The sequence below is a fragment of the Ahaetulla prasina genome, chromosome 2 (assembly GCF_028640845.1).
Source record: "Ahaetulla prasina isolate Xishuangbanna chromosome 2, ASM2864084v1, whole genome shotgun sequence".
NCBI lineage: Eukaryota > Metazoa > Chordata > Lepidosauria > Squamata > Colubridae > Ahaetulla > Ahaetulla prasina.
The window spans coordinates 156,924,919-156,949,006 of NC_080540.1; the positions used below are offsets into that span (position 1 = coordinate 156,924,919).

Consider the following 24,088-nt stretch of genomic DNA (forward strand, 5'->3'; position numbering starts at 1 on the left):
GATCTCTCATAAGATTGAAGCCTGGGAAATGGGCCTCTCGTCAGATAACAGGAGTGCTGATTTACCACCAGCTCATCACTTACTTAGGAGCCAAGGGCTTGGCAGCACAAGGAAACAACAGGCAATTGCCAGCCATCAACAGGCCAATCAACCAATAGGAAGGCACCACCTAAATAGGACTCATAGAATAGCCCAAAGTACATATTCCAGTAGAGAGAAGTTCCCCGAAGATGGCCTCCAGCATGAATCTGAAAGCTCGGAAGACAAAACCTCTGGTCCTGGTGATTGACACAGATTGGATCTTGCAACTTTATCCTGGGTCACGTATTTGCCTTTATTCATAAGATCTTTCCTATTCCCCCCCTCTCTCCATCCATTCATCCATCCATCCATCCATCCATCTTTATCATATCCAGAGCAGCAAATCAGTTGGTTAGCACAGAGTAGAACAATTTATCCAGGGATCCAACGTAAATCTTCAGCTTTCTGTGGAATCTTGTACCTGATAAACGTGCAAATCTATTCAATGCCTTTCTCTATAAGGAAGCACCACACATCCAAGATTAATGATTGTTGATTCCTACAGGAAGTCATTCTGTTGCTACTGTATAAAGAACTGTGTGACAGGTGAAACAAGCTCTTGGTCTTGTGGATAGCAATGTGGCAAGGCCCTGGACCTTCTAGACTTGCCCCATGTGACTCTAACGGAAGGGTTATTTTCTGCATCGGCTTTCAAAGACCACCCATCTTAATTGCTTGTCAATGGTGACTGGGTACAGAATAAAGCAAAAACCAGGGGCAATGATGATTGACAGTCAATAAAAACACCCAGACCAAATTCAAAACAAAGTTAAAAATCTGTATTTTCAATGTTTCAAATACAACTGCTCTTTCAGCACATACAAAGCTTACTAAAACGGTTTGCCCATTAGCTGTCATTTAACACAGAATTAAAGAAAAGCAGAAAACCCCTTGAGAGACTGTACTGTATTATAATTCAAAGAGTTCCCAGAAGGCTTGTACATGAACCACAAGAAGGAAGCAGAGCCAGGTTGGGTGCTGGCCTGAGTATGGAGCCCTTCGTGCAATCCTTCTGTGCCCCTTCAACGCCTGAAGGGAAGAACGCTTTCCTCTATGTGCATGTCCTTGTACTATCCTATCTTGGGTAGCTGTTGCTGTGTAACTGCTTTTGCAAGCAGCTTGTGATAGCAGAGGTGCTATCTCTGCATGGAACAGCGCGTAGCCATGTGAGAATTTCTCACTGGGTGTAATTCGTTTCCTAACCTGCCTTTGAGTTATGCTCATTTGTACTGTATATCCATCTCTCTCCTCTCTTCACCTGTAACTCTTTGTCCCCGAGCATCCTGCTTTCTCCATGACCTTAGATGGTGCTGCTGGCAGATCTCCCTCCCTCTCTCCCTCCCTCTTTTTCCTCTCCATGCGTGTGCACAGGCAACTTGACTGCCATGTGCTGTGTGGGTGTGATGCACTCTCAGCCTTCCTCGTGTGGTACGGTGGCTGCAGGCTCGTGCGGTTGCTATATGTCCCGGCAACTAAGATGATGTTTGAGTGTTTGAATCAGGGAGATGCCAGGCGGCTTCAAGTCTGCGAGAGGCAAAACCTGCTCCTGGTTGAATTTAACACAGTCTCTTGTTCTAGTCGGAGTATCATGGAGCCAGGGGCGTGGACTAGGCAAGGCTACTGGGTCCCCTCGATGTACCACAGTATGGCTGGGCAGTACACGTGAGTGCTAAAATCTTGGGGAGGGAACTGACTGAACAGCAGGGGGCTCTGCTAACTTGCCAAGAAGGCAGAGAGGTTGGGCTGATTTGACCAGAGGATTTGCTGAGATGGAAGTAAGGAATGATACTATGAGTCCAAAATGAGATGCTAAGAAGTGATAGGATAGGATAGGATAGGATAGGATAGGATAGGATAGGATAGGATAGGATAGGATAGGATTGGATTGGAAAATAGAAAAGAATAGAGCAGAACAGAACAGAACAGAATAGAATATAATTCTTTATTGGCCAAGTGTCACCCATCTAGCCCTTTCCTGAATAACTTTATGTATACAACATTAGAAAAGGCAAAGCAGTATAGCTTAAGGACTGAGAACAAGAGAATGAAGCAGACTAAAGCTGGGTTGGCATTTGAACTGGGGGCTTGTGAGCTCATAGCACCTCTTTTTAACTGCTACCCTACGGCTGTGCAACTGTGCCAGAGAAGAACTGCTCCTATTATGTAGGTTTGCACTGATGGTTATGTCTGGAGCAGGTTTTTTTTTTAATTCCTGAAAGGCTGGATATTTTTTGATCATAAATGAAAACTGGAAATTCTAGCTTGCTTATATCCATGGTGTAACTACATAAAGTGATGCAAAAAAGGAAGAAAGGTTTTGTTCTACACATGTTCAGATGCACTCTTCTTTATTGCTTCTGCTGATTCCTAGAGTATAGAAGCTGATTCCTAGAGTATAGATGCATTGGAGATGCATGGGGCTGGAAAAGGGAGGTAGACTCAGATTCAAATCACTGCTTGGCAAGTAATCTTGGATCAAGCTTTTGCCTTCTGCAGGCTGTCAGTACTAAGATTCAACGGGGAGATTCAAGAACAGTAAACCATTTTTGCAGAAAGATCTGCGGATGAAACAAATAGCAATAATTGAACTTGAGAATTATTTCCCATCACAGCTAACTAGCTCACTAATGACTCCTGAATCTCCTAATTCAAAAATACAAATGGAGATTTAAAATGATGGTACATTCGTGTGAATCAATATATGCATTAAATTTAGCTCATCCCTCCTACTAACTGGTTGCCAAGCCCTCTTTTAAAGCAGGGGCAGCTCTAATGACAGAAGAGTGTTGGTGTTTAGATTGAAATGTGCAGCTGCTGAGTTCTGCAGCATATGAGAGATGGACAAAACTTAGGAGAACTGAAGAAGTTGGTGAAACATAATGATTACCTAGGACCGCTAGGTAAAAGAGGAAAGGTGAAGAGGGTAGGGTACTGGCAACTGCTGTGTGTCAGGGATAAATCCAAAATATCGTAGTCTACAACTATGATGCATATAGAGCAGGAGTGTCAAACTCACGACAACATGTTGCAACTTCCCCCCCCCCTTCGCTAAAACGGGGATGGGCGTAGGCAGCGCATGACGCATCTGGCCCTTGGGGCGCAAGTTTGACACCCCTGATATAGAGCATACAGGCTGGATTAGGAAGAGGATGAATATTGTGGCTGGACAGAATTGGTCTGGAAAGCAAATATTTGAGGCAAGGAATCCTCAATTCAAATTTCTCTTCTGCTGGCATCATAGAATCACCTTGAATAAACCATTACTTTTACTCCTGCTCTCTGCAAACAGTGACAGAATCAGAAGGGACCTTGGAGGTCATCTAGTCCAACCCCCTGCTCACACAGGAGACATATACTAGGGATTCAAACTATCAACCTTTCTGATCGACAAGCTCAGCATCTTAGCCACTGAGCCACCTAGCCGGGCTACATTGCTAGGATTATTATTATTATCATCAACATGGATTTCCATAAGCTTTAAGAATTCTAAATATAAAAAATGCTGTCAAGAAGAGACATATTTTTATTTTTTATTACACCATTATCTTGATGTTGCAATTCCAAAAAAACATCCAAGGAAGGTGGATTCATCCCTTTGGGTGATGTGCACAGCCAGGTTGAGCCAGGGTATGGGGCCATTAACCATTACTTGAAGATGGAAACACAAAAATGCCAGCCTCCACCTGCCCACAGTCCACCCCTAGGGATCTTCCTCCTGCTATTCCTATTTTGCATCAACATCAATGCCTTTTAACTTGTGCCAACCTACGTGGGCTGTCCAGTTCACCAGCTGTGCCTTCTTTTGATCTAGGTCAATGCCTCCACTCCAACTGGTGACTATCCACCGGTGCAGGAATGCCTCACTCCTTCACTTCAGTCCCCAGAGTTTCTCATTGTTTCACACTGTGTCCCCCCCCTTTTTAACAATTTCATTGATGGAACAGTGAAAACAGTGGATCTTTTTTTTTTCCTTTTTATTTTGGGACTAGCTGAAACTGGCAACAGTTCTGCCAAATTCCTCTTTTAGCTCAAGTGACAGAAAGGATGATAAAAACTGGCCTTCTTTTCCCTTCTCTTCCTTCCTCATTGGTAGACGCGCCAGATGGAAAGGTGTTAAGTATAAGGGGAAATCAATGGAGGGTGACTCATATGAAAGGTTTATTATGTCTTCCAAAGACAACCCTCCCCCTGGTGGAAATAAAGGCAGTGGGTGCTTACTTCCCAGCACAGCTGGAAGGAGTAAATAAATAGAGGGATCCGTCAGGAAGCATGGTCCAGACAGAATGCACCAGCCATCACCTGGGTCAAAACAGAGGAAAGGCTGAAATTAAAAAAACAACAACATCTTTTTTAAAGCCAGCTTCATTTCCAGCCAGTTTTTCCATAGGAGTCAAATACATTAAGGTTGCAGTGTGGCAAAGTCACTGAAAAAGAAAATACTTTATTGCAGCAAATGTTAGTATTTACCATGATAAATGTCAAATACAGAAACTCACATTTAGAGGCAATGGTCCAATTTGAAGCAAGTTGAGTATCTTAAAAACATGGTCCTGCATGCTTACCAGGTTAATTAACAAAGGAACATTAACCATGGAGATTGGAAGAACTTGGGATTGTTGCGACTCTCTTATGTCTAGAACTTCGCTCTTCTATATGCTCATTGGCCTCCTCCATCAGCACTCCTTGAAAATGTAGAAGTTTGGAAACTCAAATTTCAAATAATCTTAAATCACTTCCAATGGCAAGATGAGTTGGGATAAAAAGATGTTACAAATGGAGTGATAGGAAAGAGGGGGAATTCTGGTCAGAATTGTAGTACAGCAATCCAGCTGGGTTCTTCTGCTGGCTATCAGTTGGTGCTCCGTAATCAGGTGTGTTTTTTTTAAAGACAATGTGGAAAAACTCAACCTGAACATAATTCTCAATTGTACAACATCTGCTTTGCACACAGAAAGTGGCAGATTTAGTCCCTAGTACCTTCACAGGCAGAACTGGAATTCTTGCCTACAGTCTTAGAATGAAGTTGGCAGAGCACTGAGCTAGCTCAAGTAATGGCTGATCAATAAACGATCTAATAAATGGTTTCTAACTTCATTGTCCCTTCTTAACAGAAGCATGGCTAAAGGGCTGAACTAAAACAGTGTCAAAGGAAAAAGGACCAACTCTGAGCTGCATTAAAAATGGGGTTTTTAATGCTTGATAGCTACTGTATGCTGTGCCAAGATAGTCAGCACAGACTACAATTTTTGATGGAGTTTCTGCTCGAGTCTCATTGTCTTTTTCTCTGTCTTTTGCAGCCTCTTGGAGAAGCGACTCATGTCTGACTTTTCACCTTGCCGCCATTGTCCCAGTTTCCATGTGCTTCAGGATTCAACCAACTGGCATGACGGCCAATTTCCAGCTGGCTGGGGCCCCCTGAAGCAGGAAGCCCACTGGTTTTCAAGGAAGGGATGGGGGAAGAGGACAGCTTCCTCCCCAAAGGCCCCAAGACACCATAGCCCTTCTTATGACGGGTACAATCCAGTTTGCCAAAGGGACATGAGCTGGGGAGCCAACCACATAACCAAGGGTGATCCTAAAGTCCCAGCACCTGGAGGTTCTTTGATCAGCTGCAGATGGAATCAAGGAGCCTCTGCCAATAAGAGGAGGGAGCTCCCTGCCAGGGCACCCCCAAGCTATGAAGCTCACATGCTTCTGCGCCTGCGGGCACAACAGGGCCCACGCAAAGAAAACTGGCTCCATCCGCCACCCTACCTTGCTCCTCCCTCTTATGAGGCTTCCCACCATAGAGTGCAGCCCCAGCAACGGGCAGGCAAGTCAGATTCAGCAGGGAAGCTTATCCAACCTAGAGCTGCTAAGAAATACCGAGAGCGAGAAGCAGGCTGTGTGTCAGAGCCCTTGACTCACACTCCTGGGAGGAAGGCAGGCAGGTGGCAGGCTAAAATGCCAGGCAGCTGGAGTTATCTTTCAGGAGCCAGAACGTGGGGTGGCCCAAGGTTGCAGTCGGAGAAGTCCAAGTTCCCATCCCATTTGGGATCTGACTGGGACATTAGTCCCCAACACCGAAGTCACACCCTTCCTCTGGTGAATAAGAGGAGTCAGGCCATGCCGCTGCCCTGCCATCCTTCCCAATACACCCTTCCTGCTGGATGGGGCTTTAGCCATGCTGCCGGTTGGTGTGGATCCAAGAGGGATGGGAGCGGAGCAAAAGAGAAACACTGCCAAGACTTCTTCCCCAGGTGGAAGGAACCAAGCCCTTCCAGGAAACTTACCGGGAGTCAGCCAGCTTTGTCCAAGTCCCTGCCTCGAAGGCATGGGGGTCTATTTGTAATTGATGCCACTTGTGTGGTGATCCAAGCTCACTACATTCCATCACCCCGAATGGAGCAAGTCTGCTACCTGGCCCAGGGAGAGGCAGGTACTATAAAACCACCCACATCTCCTGGCTTTCCAGGCCCTACCTTAATGGAGGAACGGGCTGCTCGCATACTGGGCCTCCCCTTGCGTGAGTTGGGGGTCACAGAGGCAGAGCAGGGAATTATGGCACCCAGGATCCCCAGATCGGAGAATGGTGCTATACCTGGGGACAGTTCTGGAAGAGAGAAGGTGAAGAGGGTGCCTTCTGCTCCAGGCAGTCCTAGGAAACTTTCTGGACCTCCAACACCAAACCATTCCCTGGTTGGGCCTGCAAAGCAGGAGCCAACCTACCTGGAAGGGAAAGGGTCTGTAGCATCCCCTTGTCCAAGAAGCCATGGCCTGCCACAAAGGAAAGAGGAGCCAGGGATTTCTGCCCAAAGCCAGTCCTATATTTGCGATCTGAAAGAAGCCATGTCGAGGATCCGCCGGCACACAGCCCCAGATTCAGACACAGACGAGGAGCTGGAGAAGGAATGCCAGCCCACCTGTGAGCGACCGCCGTGGGGAGGAAGGTTGAACCAAGAGGTGCTCATGTGCAGAAGCAGCAGCAGCAGCAGCAGTCTTGACAGCAGCAGCTCCAATGCCACAGTCGTGCCAGGAAATGCCATTCCTGCCTGGAGACCCAGGCCACAGACTCCAAAGGCAAGCAGGGAGCGGTCAGGCCCAGCCAAGGAATGAAGATTGGAGAGAAGTGAAACTCCAACACAGATCAGTGATGCTGAACTTCTTGGACTCTGCATGTCAAAAATTCAGCAAATGCCTAACTGGCATGTCATTCCCCCACTCCTAAAATTCTCTATTCCAGGGGTGTCGAACACAAGGCCCATATCCGGTCCATGATATGGTCAGATCCTGAAAATGTAAGGGGCAAGCCCGTGTGGCTTCAGTCTGGTCTACCCAATGCAAAGAGGAAACATCGGGCCACCATGGCTTCGGCCCGGTCTACCCAGTTCGAAGAGGAAACATGCCAGCAGTTTGGGGAGTGGCATCAAGTTGGCTATGCCTACCCAGTTGACCACACCCACGAAGTCACCCACACCCCAGGTCAACCACGGCCCTAATGCAGCCGGCCTCTTGAGTTTGACACCCCTGCTCTGCTTCCTCCCAACCCGTCTACGCCATTCTTAAAAGCAACCCTCAGCAGCAGCGCCAAGGCTGGACCTGAAGTAGAGGCACAAGTCTCAACTTCACCACTAAAGAAATTGTTGCCGCTCAAAAAGGTTGCCTTGTGTCATTTCCCAAGGCATGCTAGCCTACAGGAACGGTCCAGTTGCCCCTGTGGCCCAGCACTTCCCAGGGTCTGCTTATTTTCAGGCAGTCTTTTCTTTCTATTGACAGGCTTCTGCGGCCTACCAAAGGCTGCTTTGGGTTGTACAACACCTTCGTTCTTGAAGCAGCTACGGAAAATGCTCTCCTGCAGTTTCTGCAACCTCCAAAACGTCATGAAAGCACATCCTGTTCTCCCACAATTTCTGGAGGCTGCAGAAGCCGCATGAGGGCGCATGGCACCCCATTTTTGCATGGCCTCCACAGCTACTGAAAATGCCACAAGAACAAGGCATGCTTTTTTTAAAATTAATTTTTAATTAATTGCATTTCTTAGTGCTTAATACACATCTGGGTGTTGTCTGGGTATTTAATGTGCTTAACAATACATATTACATTCTTAATCTCCATCCCTTTTTTCCAACCACTGATAAAATAGATTCCATGTTTGATAATATTCTGTGTCTTCTTTCTGTTCGATTTTTAATGTCAGTCTGTCCATTTCTGCACACTAGTACCCTCTTAATTATTTCTTCATCTCAAGTTGTTTCTTCATTTTTCCAGCATTGCGCAAATACAACCCTCGCTGTTCTCCAGAAGTGCAATGTTAAATCAAAGGTACCCGCTATTACACCTAGTAAAAATAGTTCAGGTTTAAAATCTATATGCTTTCCGATCATTTTTTCTAGCCATTTATGTATTTCCCCCCCACCAAACTTTTTTGCTTTATCACAAGTCCATCACGTATGATAGTATGTGCCCAAGAACAAGGCGTGCTTTTGAGAATATTTGCTGTGAGGCATTGATGAATGCTGGCATGTCATCCAAAACATCATGGTGTGTCACCTTTGACACACATGTCATAGGTCCACAATCACTGACTTAGACCCTTTCCTTCCAAACCAGCTCCCTCTCTAAAGTGCCTGCTGTCCCCACATTTCTTTCTCCCTTCTTGCATCCTCGCTGGGAGTTCAGGGACACCACTGCAATCTTGCCCCACCCCCCACATCCCCCATGGGTTAGAACAACAACTCGACCCAGCCAGATTTTGGCTCTGCTGCTTTGGAATTCTGGAGGTCCTGCTACCGATATCATAGTTAAGAAGTGAGGTTGCAACAAGTTGTGTGTCCCTCTGCTGCGGTGAGGAAGAACGTATCAGAGTCCTTGCCTCAGTATTCTGCTTATTTTGTAGCACAACTGCTAAGAATGGAATCAATACATCCACAGATAGTAAGCCTCCGATTGGTGAATGCTAGGGACAATCCATAGGAATTATGGCCCTGGGTGTAATATCCTGAAACACCAATCTTCTCAGGATCCTCCCTGCCTAGTCTTGGCAGAAGACAAGAGAGATCCCAGGAAGGAACAGAGATGCTCAGGTGGGAGCCGACTTTCGTTATGTAGCTAAGAGACTTGCAGGAGGCAAAAGAGCTGTCAGGACCTTTACTGCTTTGCAATGTCTGTAGAGTTATTGCTAGACAAGCTGTATGTGACAGGCCTTTGAGAGTGTTATAAGTATTGCTCTTCTTAAAATTGAATACGGATATCTGTAATAAAATTCTGTGCAACCAAATACACTGGGTAATATATTCTCTTGCTTGATCACTTGTATTTTGGGGGCTAAACTATGTAATTTTTCATTTCATGTCTTTATCTCTCTATATAAAAATGGCTTTGTGTGTGTGTATGTTCCAGCATAACTCTGGAATGCCTCAAGCAATTTCAACCAAACTTGGTACACAGATGACTTACTCTCTGGAAAAAAATACTGTGGGGGTAAGACACCCCTAACACCCCACGGGGTGTGTGTTCTGTTAAGATATACCCTGTTGTGCCTTAAAATGGCTTCTACTGTACTCCTTTAAAATGGCTTCTACTGTGCAGCACAGTGAAGTTGACATGGTAACGGCTTCACAGTACTCCACAAGGGGGCTCCCTCTGTTAAGGTGGAAAATCCAACATTAGAAATTACATTTGGTCCGGACATTTTCAACAAGGCTTTGATTATTCTTGAGGACAAATGTATGGCCATGATCAATAAAACATTATTGCAACTCAGCCTGCCTGCACCACTGCGAGACTGACACAATGTACTTCACGTAGATTACATACAAGAAAAGAACTACAACATTGAACAGCTTAGTAAATACATTGCGGACAAGACACTTCTAAATCAAGATCAGAAGAAAGCACACCCAATGATCAGACCCGTTCCAGTCCGGCTTCCGGCCCGGTCACAGTACGGAGACAGCTTTGGTCGCGTTGGTGGATGACCTCTGGAGGGCCAGAGATAGGGGATGTTCCTCTGCCCTGGTCCTATTAGATCTCTCAGCGGCTTTTGATACCATCGACCATGGTATCCTGCTGCACCGGTTGGCGAGTTTGGGAGTGGGAGGCACCGTTTATCGGTGGTTCTCCTCCTATCTCGCCGACCGGTCGCAGACGGTGTTGATAGGGGGGCAGAGATCGTCCGCAAGGCGCCTTACTTGTGGGGTGCCTCAGGGGTCAATTCTCTCGCCTCTCCTGTTCAACATCTATATGAAGCCGCTGGGTGAGATCATCAGTGGGTTCGGGGTGAGTTACCATCTGTACGCTGATGACACTCAGCTGTACTTTTCCACCCCGGACCACCCCAACAAAGCTGTTGAAGTGCTGTCCCGGTGCTTGGAAGCCGTACGGGTCTGGATGGGGAGAAACAGACTCAAGCTCAATCCCTCCAAGACGGAGTGGCTGTGGATGCCGGCACCCCGGTACAGTCAGCTGCAACCGCGGCTGGCTGTTGGGGGCGAGTTATTGGCCCCAATGGAAAGGGTGCGCAACTTGGGTGTCCTCCTGGATGGACGGCTGTCGTTCGATGACCATCTGGCGGCCGTCTCCAGGAGGGCTTTTTACCAAGTTCGCTTGGTTTGCCAGTTGCGCCCCTTCCTTGACCGGGATGCCTTATGCACGGTCACTCATGCCCTGGTTACATCTCGTTTGGATTATTGCAATGCTCTCTACATGGGGCTGCCCTTGAAGTGCACCCGGAGGCTGCAGCTAGTCCAGAATGCAGCTGCGTGAGTAGTAACGGGAGCCACTCGCTGCTCCCATGTAACACCGCTACTACGCAGTCTGCACTGGCTTCCTGTGGTCTTTCGGGTGCGCTTTAAGATTTTGGTTACCACCTTTAAAGTGCTCCATGGCTTAGGGCCCAGGTACTTACGGGACCGCCTGCTGTTACCTCATGCCTCCCACCGACCCGTACGCTCACACAGAGAAGGCCTTCTCAGGGTGCTGTCCGCCAAACAATGTTGGCTGGCGGCCCCCAGGGGTAGGGCCTTCTCTGTGGGAGCTCCTACGCTTTGGAACGAACTTCCCCCTGGTTTACACCAAGCGCCTGAGCTTTGGACTTTTCGCCGTGAGCTGAAAACGCATTTATTTATCCAAGCGGGACTGGATTAAAAGTTTTTACTTAATTTTAATTGGGGTTGATTACTTTTAGGAAATGGGGTTTTACTATTTTAATCTGTACTTTTAAACTATGGCCTATTTCAATAAGTTTTTTAATTAGTTTTTTACTTTGTTTGATATTTGTATTTTATTGGCCTGTAAACCGCCCTGAGTCCTCCAGGAGATAGGGCGGTATAAAAATTTGATTAAATAAATAAATAAAATAAATAAATAAATCATGGATCAGCTAGCAAAACAACGTGGTATCATTTTTCTTGACGCTTCTGGGGGCACAGGGAAAACATTTTTAACTAATTTAATTCCTGCCGAAATCAGGGCTCAGGATGAACTTGCCCTTCCTGTCTAATACAGGCTTGGGATAAATAAATACCTGGGCAATGCTAGTTGATATATATTTATCTATTTATCTATTTATTTAATTTCTATAGCCGCCCAACTCAACCAAGTGACTCTGGGTGGCCTACAATTCAAATTTAAGAGCAGGATCATGCCATGATGAACCAGAATATGGGCTGCCTCCAAATGAACCTTATGTACTGTATTCCAGCATATAAAGCAGGATGTCTTTTCACCCAGACTACATCTTGGAGAAATATAAGAGCACAAAAGTCCTACCGTTCCTGTCCTATTGTTCCCTTCATTATATCAAATTAACATAGTTGTTGCATACTTCTGCTTATATATATATATTTCTTTTATGATGTATTGTTGTTTTATGTCAATGTTTGTGTATACTGTTGTGACAAAATGAAATAAAAAAAAAAAACTTTCTCCCTTCCCCCAAAAGTGACCATATTGGGCAGGGGTGGGTTCTACTTATCTTTACTACTGGTTCGCATTGTGCCCGCGTGCACACGGTTGCTCCGCTCGTGCACGCACTCGCGCTCTTCTGCACATGCGCAGAAGAGTTTGGATGACATTTGGGTCAGTGGGCGGAGCCTCCCGCCGGTTTTACTACCGGTTCTATAGAACCGGTCTGAACCAGGGACAACCATGACACGACCGCCAAACAGCTGATTCAAACAACCGCCGCCGCCCACCGCTGACCCACGCCGCATCCGCATTCTGACAGCCCTCGGACCACCGCCTGGCCCCGCTGATTCTTCTCTGGTGGCCCAGTGAACTCAGAAGATCTGGATTTGAGGGGCTGCTGCTGCAGCCGCCCCCTCCGCTGCCGGTGGGCACACGACCGCCAAACAGCTGATTCAAACAGCCGCTGCCGCCGCCCGCCGCTGACCCACGCCGCATCCGCATTCTGACAGCCGTCAGACCACCCCCTGGCCCCGCTGATTCTTCTCTGGTGGCCCAGTGGACTCAGGAGGTCCTGATTAGAGAGGCTGCTGCCGCCGCCTCAGCTGCCGGTGTACACACGACCGGCAAACAGCTATTCAAGCAGCGATTCTAACAGCCGCCACCGCCCACTCTACTTCCTCCTCCATACCCAAAGGTCTTTTTAAATCTCCCACCAATCTCCACCATAAACATAGTGGATCACAGCATCCACAATTGCTATCCCTGCTTACTCCATTTTCACATCACTTCCTTCTCTGCACCTCCAGTATCCCTACTCCAAATTTATTCCAGTGTAAGTGAAAGAGAGTGAAATAGTAATTGAGAAAGATTGTTTTAGAAAAGATACTTCCTCAATTATCGAATAATTATAAAAATTATTCAATAATTAAAATAATTATAAAAATTATTCAATAATTAAAATAGAAATAATAAGAAAGATACTTCTTCATTACTTATCACATAATTTATTTAAAATAATAATATTAAATATATCTATCTATCACTATGCCAGCCAAAAAATCCAACTCTGATAAAAACTTAGAAGCAAGAATAATAGCTACAATTGAACTAAACTTGGAAAAAAGAATACTTGCTATTGAACAAAACCTAGAAAAAGAATACTAGCCATTGAACAAAACTTAGAAAAAAATCCTATCAGTTATAGAACAAAGCTTCACCAATCTGATAAAACAAATTACAACACAAAAAAATGATTTCTCGACTGATCTAAATCTCTTCCCAACTCATCTACCTTTACATAATACTGATCCTTCAACCCTACCTAAACAACAATTTACTACTGACCAACTAATTAGAGATGCCTTAGAGAGGCCAAAAATAAATAATGCAATATTATTTGGTCTAGATAACACAAATGAATCCGATATCACCAAAATTCAAAACTTAATTGAAATTATAATTCATCATCCATCTCCCCAAATGAAATTATTTCAGTCTCCAGAGATGGTCCTGAATATAAAAACAGTGACGGATCAATAGCACCAAGATTCTGCAGAGTCATCTGCATAAACGAGAACAGCAAACGTAAGTTCATATATACCATCAACTCTATTGCTAAATCTAATCCTGCCTACAGTAAACTTAGATCACGCCCTGATCTATCTTTCCTGCAGCGGATACGCTCGTGAACTCTGCACTGAGCTTAAACGAAGACAAGATAATGGTGAATCAAACCTATATATTGATTACCGTGCCAATTGCATTAAAATTAAATCCTTCAATCAAAAATTCACCACCAAACCCCCCATCACCCATAACATCCAACCAGCCATCCAACAACCAATCAAGTACCCATCAGCCAACCATCCATCGAAACTCTCATCCAATCAGCCATCGAACAAACCATTCAACCAGCCATCCGTACAGCTATCCAACAAACTATTCAACCAGCCATCCGTTCATCCATCCAACCAACCTTCCAACCAGCCTTTCAACCATCCATCCAACAAACCTTATCAACAAACAGTCTAGTACCCAACATCCAAGCACTCACTACCCAAAACTTCCATCCACCCCTCCAACCTCCAATACAACCACCAGTTATACATATCCTCAACCAACTAACATTCAAAACTAGGTATGCACGCCTCTTACCTCTTTAACACCTCTTTCTACAGATTTTAAATGTAAATTGATGAATGCAAGAAGTATTCTTAACAAATTACCTGAATTTATCCTCCTGCTAAACAGTGGTACATTTGACATTATATTTATTTGCGAAACATGGCTAATCTCTTCCATCCCTGATTCCATCATTTTAAACAAAGAATATCAAGTTCACCGTTCAGATCGTGAAAACCGAAGAGGTGGTGGAGTGGCTATTTTCTATAAAAGTCACTTAATCTAAAAACATACAAGTTGCCCACAAACTTTCTCTTCCTGAAACTATTGTATGTGATCTATCATCTAATACCGCACTTGATTCATTCTATGCTACAGAGCCCCCGACTACGATATTACTCATGCTAATATTTTAACCTCATTACTAACTTGGGCTGCCTCTTGCCCATATCCACTCATCTTCCTGGGTGACCTAAATTTACCTCTCATCAACTGGATAACTAACGAAAGTACAACTGATCCAATCCACACAACAATATACAACGCTGTTACTAACCTAGGTCTTGAACAACTTGTAACCAATAATACAAGACTAAACAACTGCCTTGACCTCATCTTCTGCAACAATAACAATACCATTTATGGACTACAAATAAGAGAACCCTTTTCCAACAGTGATCATTGCATGATTGACTTCCATCTTAATATACGTTGTGACTTAAACCATCATATCAATAGCATTCCCATTTACAACTTCAAAAAAGCCAATTATGACTCTATAAACAATGATCTTTCATTTCTAGACTGGCAAAATCTGTTCTCAACCTGTATAACTGCTGAAGACCACTATAGAGTTTTTCTACTAAATCAACAGAGTCATCGAACTATATGTACCACTAACTACCATCAAGATTAGGAAAAGCAAACTACCCATATCAATAAAAAGCTTCAATCTAAAAAGATCCTCTGGAAAAGAAACAAAGGGCTATGTAGCTAATTTTAAAAACGCTACAGAACTATATGCAACCAAATAAAACTGAATGCACAAATTACCACACCAAGCAAGAAGAGGATCTTCTGCACAAATTCCAGTCGTGCCTTCTATAATTTTGTCAACAACAAGCTTAAAACTCTAGACGCATGCCACCTCTAAAAGATCCTGATGGCAATGAATACAATGCTGAAGAATCTAGAGCAAACCTCTTTAATAAATTCTTTGCATCAGTTTTTGTCAACAGTGATGGCACTCATCCAACATTCCAAATTTGTACAATCAATGAGCATGACAACTTAACAATTGTTGATTTTACAGAAGAAAATGTTGGTAAAGCTCTAAGTATATTGAAGCCATCTCTATCCATTGGACCTGATGGTCTTTGTGCTTACTTTTTAAAAACTCTCTAGTAATCTAGCAGAACCCTAAGTATAATCTTTAATATAGCCTTTAGAACCAGTTCCTTCCCAGTCTCTGGTCGCTAGCCACAGTCATTCCAGTTTTCAAAAAGGCGACCCCAGCTTAGTTGATAATTATAGACCTATCTCCTATGTTGCGTCGCCTGCAAGGTTATGGAATCCATCATCAACCAATCCATTACCTTACACTTAGAAATGCACAACCTTCTCTCAAATAAACAATTTGGCTTCAGGAAAAATTATCATGCAATCTACAACTTCTACTGTAAAACCTATGGACTACTAATCTTGATCTAGGTAAATCAATAGATGCAATATACATAGACTTCTGCAAAGCTTTTGACTCAGTAGTACATGATAAACTTCTCCTAAAATTAAAATCCTATGGCATTTCAGGACCCTTACACCACTGGATATCTGCTTTTTTGTCAAACAGACAACAAATAGTTAAAATTGGTAATGCTCTTTCAAATCCTGTTCCTGTCAAGAGTGGTGTTCCTCAAGGCAGCGTTCTTGGACCTACTCTCTTTATAATATATATAAATGATCTTTGTATTGATATTTCAAGTAACTGTGTTCTCTTTGCTGATGATGTCAAACTTTTCAACACCACTGACAATGCATCCACAATTCAAAAGGACCTTGATCATCTATCTGCCTGGTCTAAAATTTGGCAACTACAAATTTCAACCAGTAAATGCTCAGTCTTGCACATTGGAAGAAAGAACCCAATCACAAAGTACATGCTTGATGGACATTGCCTCAGATGACCCCACCCTGTCAAAGACCTTGAGTTTTTACATCTAACGATTTAAGTTCCAAAGCCCACTGCAACTACATAGCTAAGAAGGCTCTAAGAGTTGTCAACTTAATTTTACGTAGCTTCTTTTCAAAAAACACCATGCTACTGACCAGAGCATATAAAACATTTGTTAGGCCAATTCTTGATTACTGCTCTCCTGTCTGGAACCCTTACCATATATCTGACATCAACACAGTTGAGCGTGTCCAAAGGTATTTTACGAGAAGAATTCTCCATTCCTCTGAAACTAATAAAATACCTTATTCCACCAGACTTGATATCTTGGGTCTAGAAAACTTGGAACTTCGTCGCCTTCGACTGGATCTGGGTTTAGCATATAAAATCATCCGTTGTAATGTCCTTCCTGTCAATGACTTTTTTAGTTTCAATAACAATATCACAAGAGCTACAAACAGATTCAAACTCAATGTCAACTGCTCCAGTTTAGATTGCAGAAAACACGATTTCTGTAACAGAATTGTATATACTTGGAATGCATTACCTGACTCTGTGGTTTCTTCTCATAACCCCAAAGGTTTCACTCAAAAACTGTCCACGGTTGACCTCACCACTTTCCTAAGAGGACTCTAAAGGGGCGTGCATAAGAGCACAAACGTGCCTACCGTTCCTGTCCTACTGTTTCTTTCCCTATGTATATACACGTTTTTAGTACCTCATTTCTCCTCATATATACGTTCATATATTTATAACCTTTTATGTAACGCTTGTATATATTGTTATGACAAATAAATAAATAAATAAATAAATAAATAAATAAATAAATAAATAAATAAACCACCACTGATATTGGGTACCTGGGGAAGAAACTTCCTGATGCCGGGGTCATGGATGCGGGTAGCCGGGAGGGCAAATGTTTGTTGAACCTGGGTACAAAAAAGGATGCCAGGACAAGATTGAGGGTGGATTTTCATACTTAAAAATGGTGCTGGTTTATGTTTTTTTTTAAAATCGATCATATCTGGTTCCCATGAAAGAAAATTCCTGATGCCGGGGCTAGGCATGTGAAGGTAGTCAGAAGGTCAATTTTTTTCTCAACCCAAACAGAAAAAAGGATGCCAGAGTGAGATTCGAGGTAGAATTTCATCAGGGGTGAAATCTAAAAAATTGCCCTACCGGTTCTGTGGGCGTGGCTTAATTGGTGGGCGTGGCTTGGTGGTCAGATGACTGGGTGGGCGTGGCCAATAACAATAAATAATAAAAATAATTAACAAAGTATAAAAAACAATAAGAGGTACCAAAAACCAACTTTCACACTTTACACACACACGACACAACACAACTGACTCACACACAATGTAAAAGCAGCTGCACTTCACACTTCACACAGCCACAAAAAGCTCAAAAACCAACTTTCACACTTTACACACACACAACTGACACACACACACACACACACACACACACACAGAGTGTAGTTAGAGTGAAACACAACAGAAACACACCAAATCTCAGAAAGCTGCACAAATATTTTATTTTATTACTTTATTTTATTTTATTTTATTGTGGACTTAAAATCGCAGAGTTCCTCAGCCAGCAAAGCCAGCCAGTTGATCACCAAGGAAATAGATTAGCTAAGCGATTGATTCTGTCTGGCTGAAAGTGAAACTGGGGCTTTCGGGCTGGAAAAAAAGCCATGTGTTCATCAGTAATCAGGTAAGTGCCTTAGAATCTCTACTCTTACTTGTAGAAAACATGTTTTCTAAAGTAAGAGTACAAGTAAGATTCTGCTGATGAGGAACTCAGGTGAGATCGCCAGAGGAGACTTTAAATTATTTATTTATTTATTTATTTATTTAATTTATTTATTTATTTGATTTTTATACCGCCCTTCTCCCGAAGGACTCAGGGCGGTGTACAGGCAAGATAAAACCAACAGTACAATATACAGGTTAAAATACAATTTAAAAAACTTATTTAAATTAGCCTGAAAATTAAAATTTGCCATAAACTAAAAACCCCGTTTAAAAAATTAATAAAATTTAACATTAAAAATTCCAATTTAAGCCAGCCCCGCGCGGATAAAGAGATGTGTCTTCAGTTCGCGACAGAATGTCCGAAGGTCAGGTATTTGGCGCAAACCCGGGGGAAGCTCGTTCCAGAGTGTGGGAGCCCCCACAGAGAAGGCCCTTCCCCTGGGGGCCGCCAGCCGGCATTGTTTGGCGGACGGCACCCTGAGAAGTCCCTCTCTATGGGAGCGTACGGGTCGGTGGGAGGCATGTGGTAACAGCAGGCGGTCCCGTAAGTACCCAGGTCCTAAGCCATGGAGCGCTTTAAAGGTCGTAACCAACACCTTAAAGTGCACTCGGAAGGCCACAGGCAGCCAGTGCAGTCTGCGCAGGAGCGGTGTTACATGGGAGCTACGCATAGCTCCCTCTATCACCCGCGCAGCTGCATTCTGGACTAACTGAAGCCTCCGAGCACACTTCAAGGGAGCCCCATGTGAGAGCATTACAGTAATCCAAGCGAGAGGTAGCGGCGCATGAGTGACTGTGCATAAGGCATCCCGATCAAGGAAGGGGCGCAACTGCCAAACCAGGCGAACCTGGTGGAAGGCCCTCCTGGAGACGGCCGTCAAATGATCTTCAAACGACAGCCGATCATCCAGGAGGACACCTAAGTTGCGCACCCTATCCTTTGGGGCCAGTAACTCGCCTCCAACAGCCAGCTGCGGCTGCAGCTGACTGAATTGGGATGCCGGCATCCACAGCCACTCCGTCTTGGAGGGATTAAGCTTGAGCCTGTTTCTCCCCATCCAGACCCGTACGGCTTCCAAACACCGGGACAGCACTTCAACAACTTCATTGGGGTGGCCTGGGGTGGAAAAGTACAGCTGGGTGTCATCAGCGTACTGCTGGTATCTCACCCCGAAACCACTGATGATCTCACCCAACGGCTTCATGTAGATGTTGAACAGCAGGGGCGAGAGAATTGACCCCTGTGGGACCCCACAAGTGAGGCACCTCGCGGTTGACCTCTGCCCCCCTGTCAACACCGTCTGCGACCGGTCGGAGAGATAGGAGGAGAACCACTGATATACGGTGCCTCCCACTCCCAATCCCCCCAACCGGCGCAGCAAGATACCATGGTCGATGGTATCGAACGCCGCTGAGAGGTCTAATAGGACCAGGGCAGAGGAATAACCCCTGTCCCTGGCCCTCCAGAGATCATCCACCAAAGTTTTAAAGTTTAAAGTCTCTGCCGATCTCAGCTGAGGGGCGGGATCCTCAAAGGCTTTTTTTTACTTTTAAAGGCATGTTTCGGCTGAAGCAAAACCGGCTTTTAAAAGTAAAAAGAAACCCTCTGCTGATGGTGGGGCTCAGCAGAGGCAGGGGGAGCGGGGCCAGGGATTTTTGCTACCGGTCCTCCGAACCAGCAACCGCCATCGCTACCGGATCATGCGAGCCGGTCTGATCCGGGGGCATTTCACCCCTGAATTTCATGCTTAAAAGGGGTGCTGACTGCTATTTTTAAAACATGAGCATATGCAATGCCTGGGATAGAAAATTCCTGATTCCAGGGTCAGGGACTCAAATGTACAGGAGGCCAATTTTTTTCAACCTGAATGCAGAAATGGACACCAGAATGACATATGGGGTGTAATTTCATGCTTAAGAATAGTGCTATTTTTTTTTAAATTGCACTACCACTAGCAGATATATAGACTTGTATACCGCTTCATAGTGCTTTACAGCCCTCTCTAAGCAGGTTTACAGAGTCAGCATATTGCCCCCAACAATCTGGATCATTTTACCAACCTTGGAAGGCTGAGTCAACCTTGAGCCGTTCAGAATCAAACTGCTGGCAGTCGGCAGAGCTAGCCTGCAATACTACATTCTAACCACTGTGCCACCACCAAATCGATCATATCAGATGCCCAAGGAAGAAAATTCTGGATGCCAGGATCATGGATGTGTGTTTGCCAGGAGACCAAAATCTTATTCAACACAAACACAGAAACGGACACCCGTAAGATATTTCAGGTGGAATTTCATGCTTAAAAATTATGCTGGTTGGTCTTTTTAAAAACAGTATATTGGGTGTTAGGAGAAGAAAATTCCTAAGGCCAAAGTCAGGGAAGCAAATGGCCAGGAGGCCAAAAATTGTATTCAACCCAAACACAGAAACAGATATTGAGGCAACATTCAGGGTGACATTTCATGGTTAAAAATTGTGCTGGTTGCTGTTTTTAATATCTTTTCTTTTCCGGTTCAAACTTTTTTTTTAATTAACTTTGAAAGTATTATAAAATGCAAAATACAAAAGTAAATAAAAGAGCAGTGAAAGGGGAGGGGAAGTGGGAGAGAGAAGTGAGGAAAGGTAGAGAAAAAGAAAAGAAAAAGAAGCATTGACTTCCGACTCACTCTGTTGCAGTAGAATAGGGCAGGGGTCTGCAAACTTGGCTCTTTTAAGACTTGTGGACTTCAACTCCCAGAGTTCCCCAGCAAGCAAAGTTGGCTGAGGAACTCTGGGAGTTGAAGTCCACAAGTCTTAAAAGAGCCAAGTTTGCAGACCCCTGGAATAGGGCAATAATATCAAATCACAGCTTTTTGTTTTTTTCCATAATAATAAGAACAAGTCATTTCTATAAAGATCTATCAATCTAATCTGCAAAACCCAAAGTCGAAGTTATATTCTTTTCCACATCAAGCACAAAATTCTGAAGCGGTTTCTAAGTGGAAACAAAAGTACTTATGTTTGCTGTTTTTAAAAATCAACCATGCCTGGAGAAGAGAATGCTCCAAAACCCATTGGTGATGTCCATTTTGCTCTCTGAGAGTGAATTTGCCACGCAAATGGGATTCTCTCGTGTATTTTACCAAGAAAAATAGAAAAAAGTACCTTCAAAAACTTAGCACCTTCATAAGCATACCCATTTCAACTACTACCCTAAAACGACGCTATAGAGCACTGCACACCAGAACAACTAGACACAAGAACAGTTTTTTCCCGAAGGCCATCACTCTGCTAAACAAATAATTCCCTCAACATTGTCAAACTATTTACTAAATCTGCACTACTATTAATCTTCTCATCGTTCCCATCACCAATCTCTTTCCATTTATGACTGTATGACTATAACTTGTTGCTGGCAATCCTTATGATTTATATTGATATATTGACCATCAATTGTGTTGTAAATGTTGTACCTTGATGAACGTATCTTTTCTTTTATGTACACTGAGAGCATATGCACCAAGACAAATTCCTTGTGTGTCCAATCACACTTGGCCAATAAAAAAATCTATTCTATTCTATTCTATTCAAATATCCATCTGAATTGGTTGGATATGTCCATTTTGCTCTCCAGATCCAGGGAGATCCTAACTCCAGACAGATTTCCCCCCAATGGCATTTTCCCATGTATTTTATCAGGAAACATAGAATAGGAAGGTTTGAAAAGTCAATGCCCTCATAAGCATAACCATGCACTCTGAATCCATTGGCAATGTCCATTTTCCTCTCCAACTTCATAGAGCACTAACTTGGTTTCTAGGTGGAGTTGCCCCCCAATGGGATTTTCCCAGGTATTTTCCCATGAAACTGTTGTGACCTAGGCTCACTTAGGTATAAAAGATACACTTAGTCTTAAACAACCCTATTTTATTATAACAGCTGGGAATTACTTCATTCCTAGCTTAGTCCAAATTAGTTCCAAAACAAGTCCTGCAGAAAAAGTCCTTTGGCCTTATCACAAACCTTTGTCTTCTTTGGCACTCTACCAAAGGCTTTTCTTGGAAAAGCCCCATGAAGTTCAGAAACGAGACACTGACTAAAAACAGATGTAGCAACATTGCTTTCCTACAAAGAACCCAAGAGCCATTGCTGCTCTTTTAAGCCTTATGGGAGGTGTCAATCATCTCCTGGTCTTACTCCAGGAGTGAAATATAAAAAATTTTGTGGGCGTGGCTTAATTAGTGGGCATGGCTTGGTGGTCAGATGACTGGGTGGGCATGGCCAATAACAATAAATAATAAAAATAATAAACAAAGTATACAAAACAATAAGAGGTACCAAAAACCAACTTTCACATTTTACACACACACATACCACAACACAACTGACTCACACACAATGTAAAAGCAGCTGCACTTCACCCAAAATGGCCCCTGCAACAAGTTGGAACCTCACACAGCCACAAAAAGCTCAAAAACCAACTTTCACACTTTACACACACACACGACATAACACAATACAACTGACTCTCTCTCTCACACACATACAAAATGCCACATACAACTTTGTGAGATTTTGTGTGTTTGTGTAGTTAGAGTGAAACACTACAGAAAAACACCAAATCTCGGAAAGCTGCACAAATATTTTATTTTATTATTTTATTTAATTTATATTTTTTAGATCGCCTCTGGAGTCCGCACATCACTCCCAGATGGCCCTGGCCCTTTCTCTGCCTCGAATGCAGAACCCTCGTCTGGGCTTTCCCCTGACTCCAGGACTGACCCATTGTCTCCAACCTTAGTAACTTTAAGGTCTGTGGACTTCAATTCTCAGAGTTCCTCAGCCAGTAAAGCAGGCAGATTGAGTTGCTCACTGAGGAAACAGATTTCAGGCAGGCAGATTCAGTTGCTAGCTGATGCAACTGATGTAAAGCATGGCTTTGCAAACCCGAAAGGAGCAGCAATTATAGGTAAGTGAGGAGGGGGGATTGGGTAGGCATGGGTGGGGGCTCTTTTAAGAGGTTGTAAAAAGTGATTTTAAAAGCTTGTGATGATGAGGCAACTCATCTGGGATCGCCAGAGGAAATAAAGATTTTAAAAGCTCCTCTGACGATCCCAGCTGAAGTTCCCTCATTGCAGCCCAGAACCTTTTAAAATAATTGTTTTAACAAGCTCTTCGGCTGAAGAGTTTGTAGGAAACATTTTTTTTAAGGTTCTGGTGATGAGGAACTTAGCTGGGATTGCCAAAGGAGCCTTTTAAAACCTTTTTTTTACAACCTCTTCAGCCGAAGACGTTGTTAAAAAATAGAGTTTAAAGGGTTCTGACGATCCCAGCTGAGCTGCAGGATCATCGAAGGCTTTTTTTTACTTTTAAAGGCATTTTTTCGGCTGAAAAAAAAACTGTTTTTAAAAGTAAAAAAAAAATACCTCTGATAATGGTGCGGCTCAGCAGGGGCAGGGGGCGGGGGCAGGGATTTTTGCTACCAGTTCTCTGAACCACTAGCTGCCATCGCTACCAGATCGGGCGAGCCAGTCTAAACTGGGAGCATTTCACCCCTGCCTTACTCCCAAGTCATCCTTTTTGCTTTAGCTGCTCGTGCCTTCTGGCAGCTCTTCACATGTGTGCACTAGGAACAGGCTCGTCCTGTTCCTCTGCTTCTCTGCTGTCCACCTCTGGAGGCTCTGGAGTCCACACATCGCTCCCAGATGGCCCTGGCCCTTTCTCTGCCTCGAATGGAGAACCCTCGTCTGGGCTTTCCCCTGACTCCAGGACTGGCCCATTGTCTTCCTTAGCCTCCTCACTGTCCGACTCCGCTACCAGCTCCGCTGCCAGAAAAATTGCTGTTTTGGAAGCAAATTTTCTTTTGAAAATGGAAAGCTCGGACCAGATTCGGGGCTCAATTTCATGCTTAGAAATGGTATTTCTTGCAGTTTTTGAAAATTGGTGTTTTTGGTGCCTTCGGAGGAAAAACCGTGATGTCAGAAAAATTGCTGTTTTGGAAGCCAATTTTTTTTTTAACCCGAATGCAAAAATGGAAGCTCGGACCAGATTCGGGGTTCAATTTCATGCTTAGAAATGGTATTTCTTGCA

The 24,088-nt window shown here is 43.9% G+C and overlaps 1 protein-coding gene across 1 annotated transcript; it reads left to right on the top strand.

Annotated features, from left to right (window-relative positions):
- Window positions 1-1,561: 1,561 nt before the first annotated feature.
- On the top strand, window positions 1,562-7,176 carry DDN (dendrin). The gene is made up of 2 exons (XM_058167929.1): window positions 1,562-1,743; window positions 5,379-7,176. The coding sequence occupies exons 1-2, from the start codon at window positions 1,562-1,564 to the stop codon at window positions 7,174-7,176; spliced, it is 1,980 nt and encodes a 659-aa protein (XP_058023912.1).
- Window positions 7,177-24,088: the final 16,912 nt, after the last annotated feature.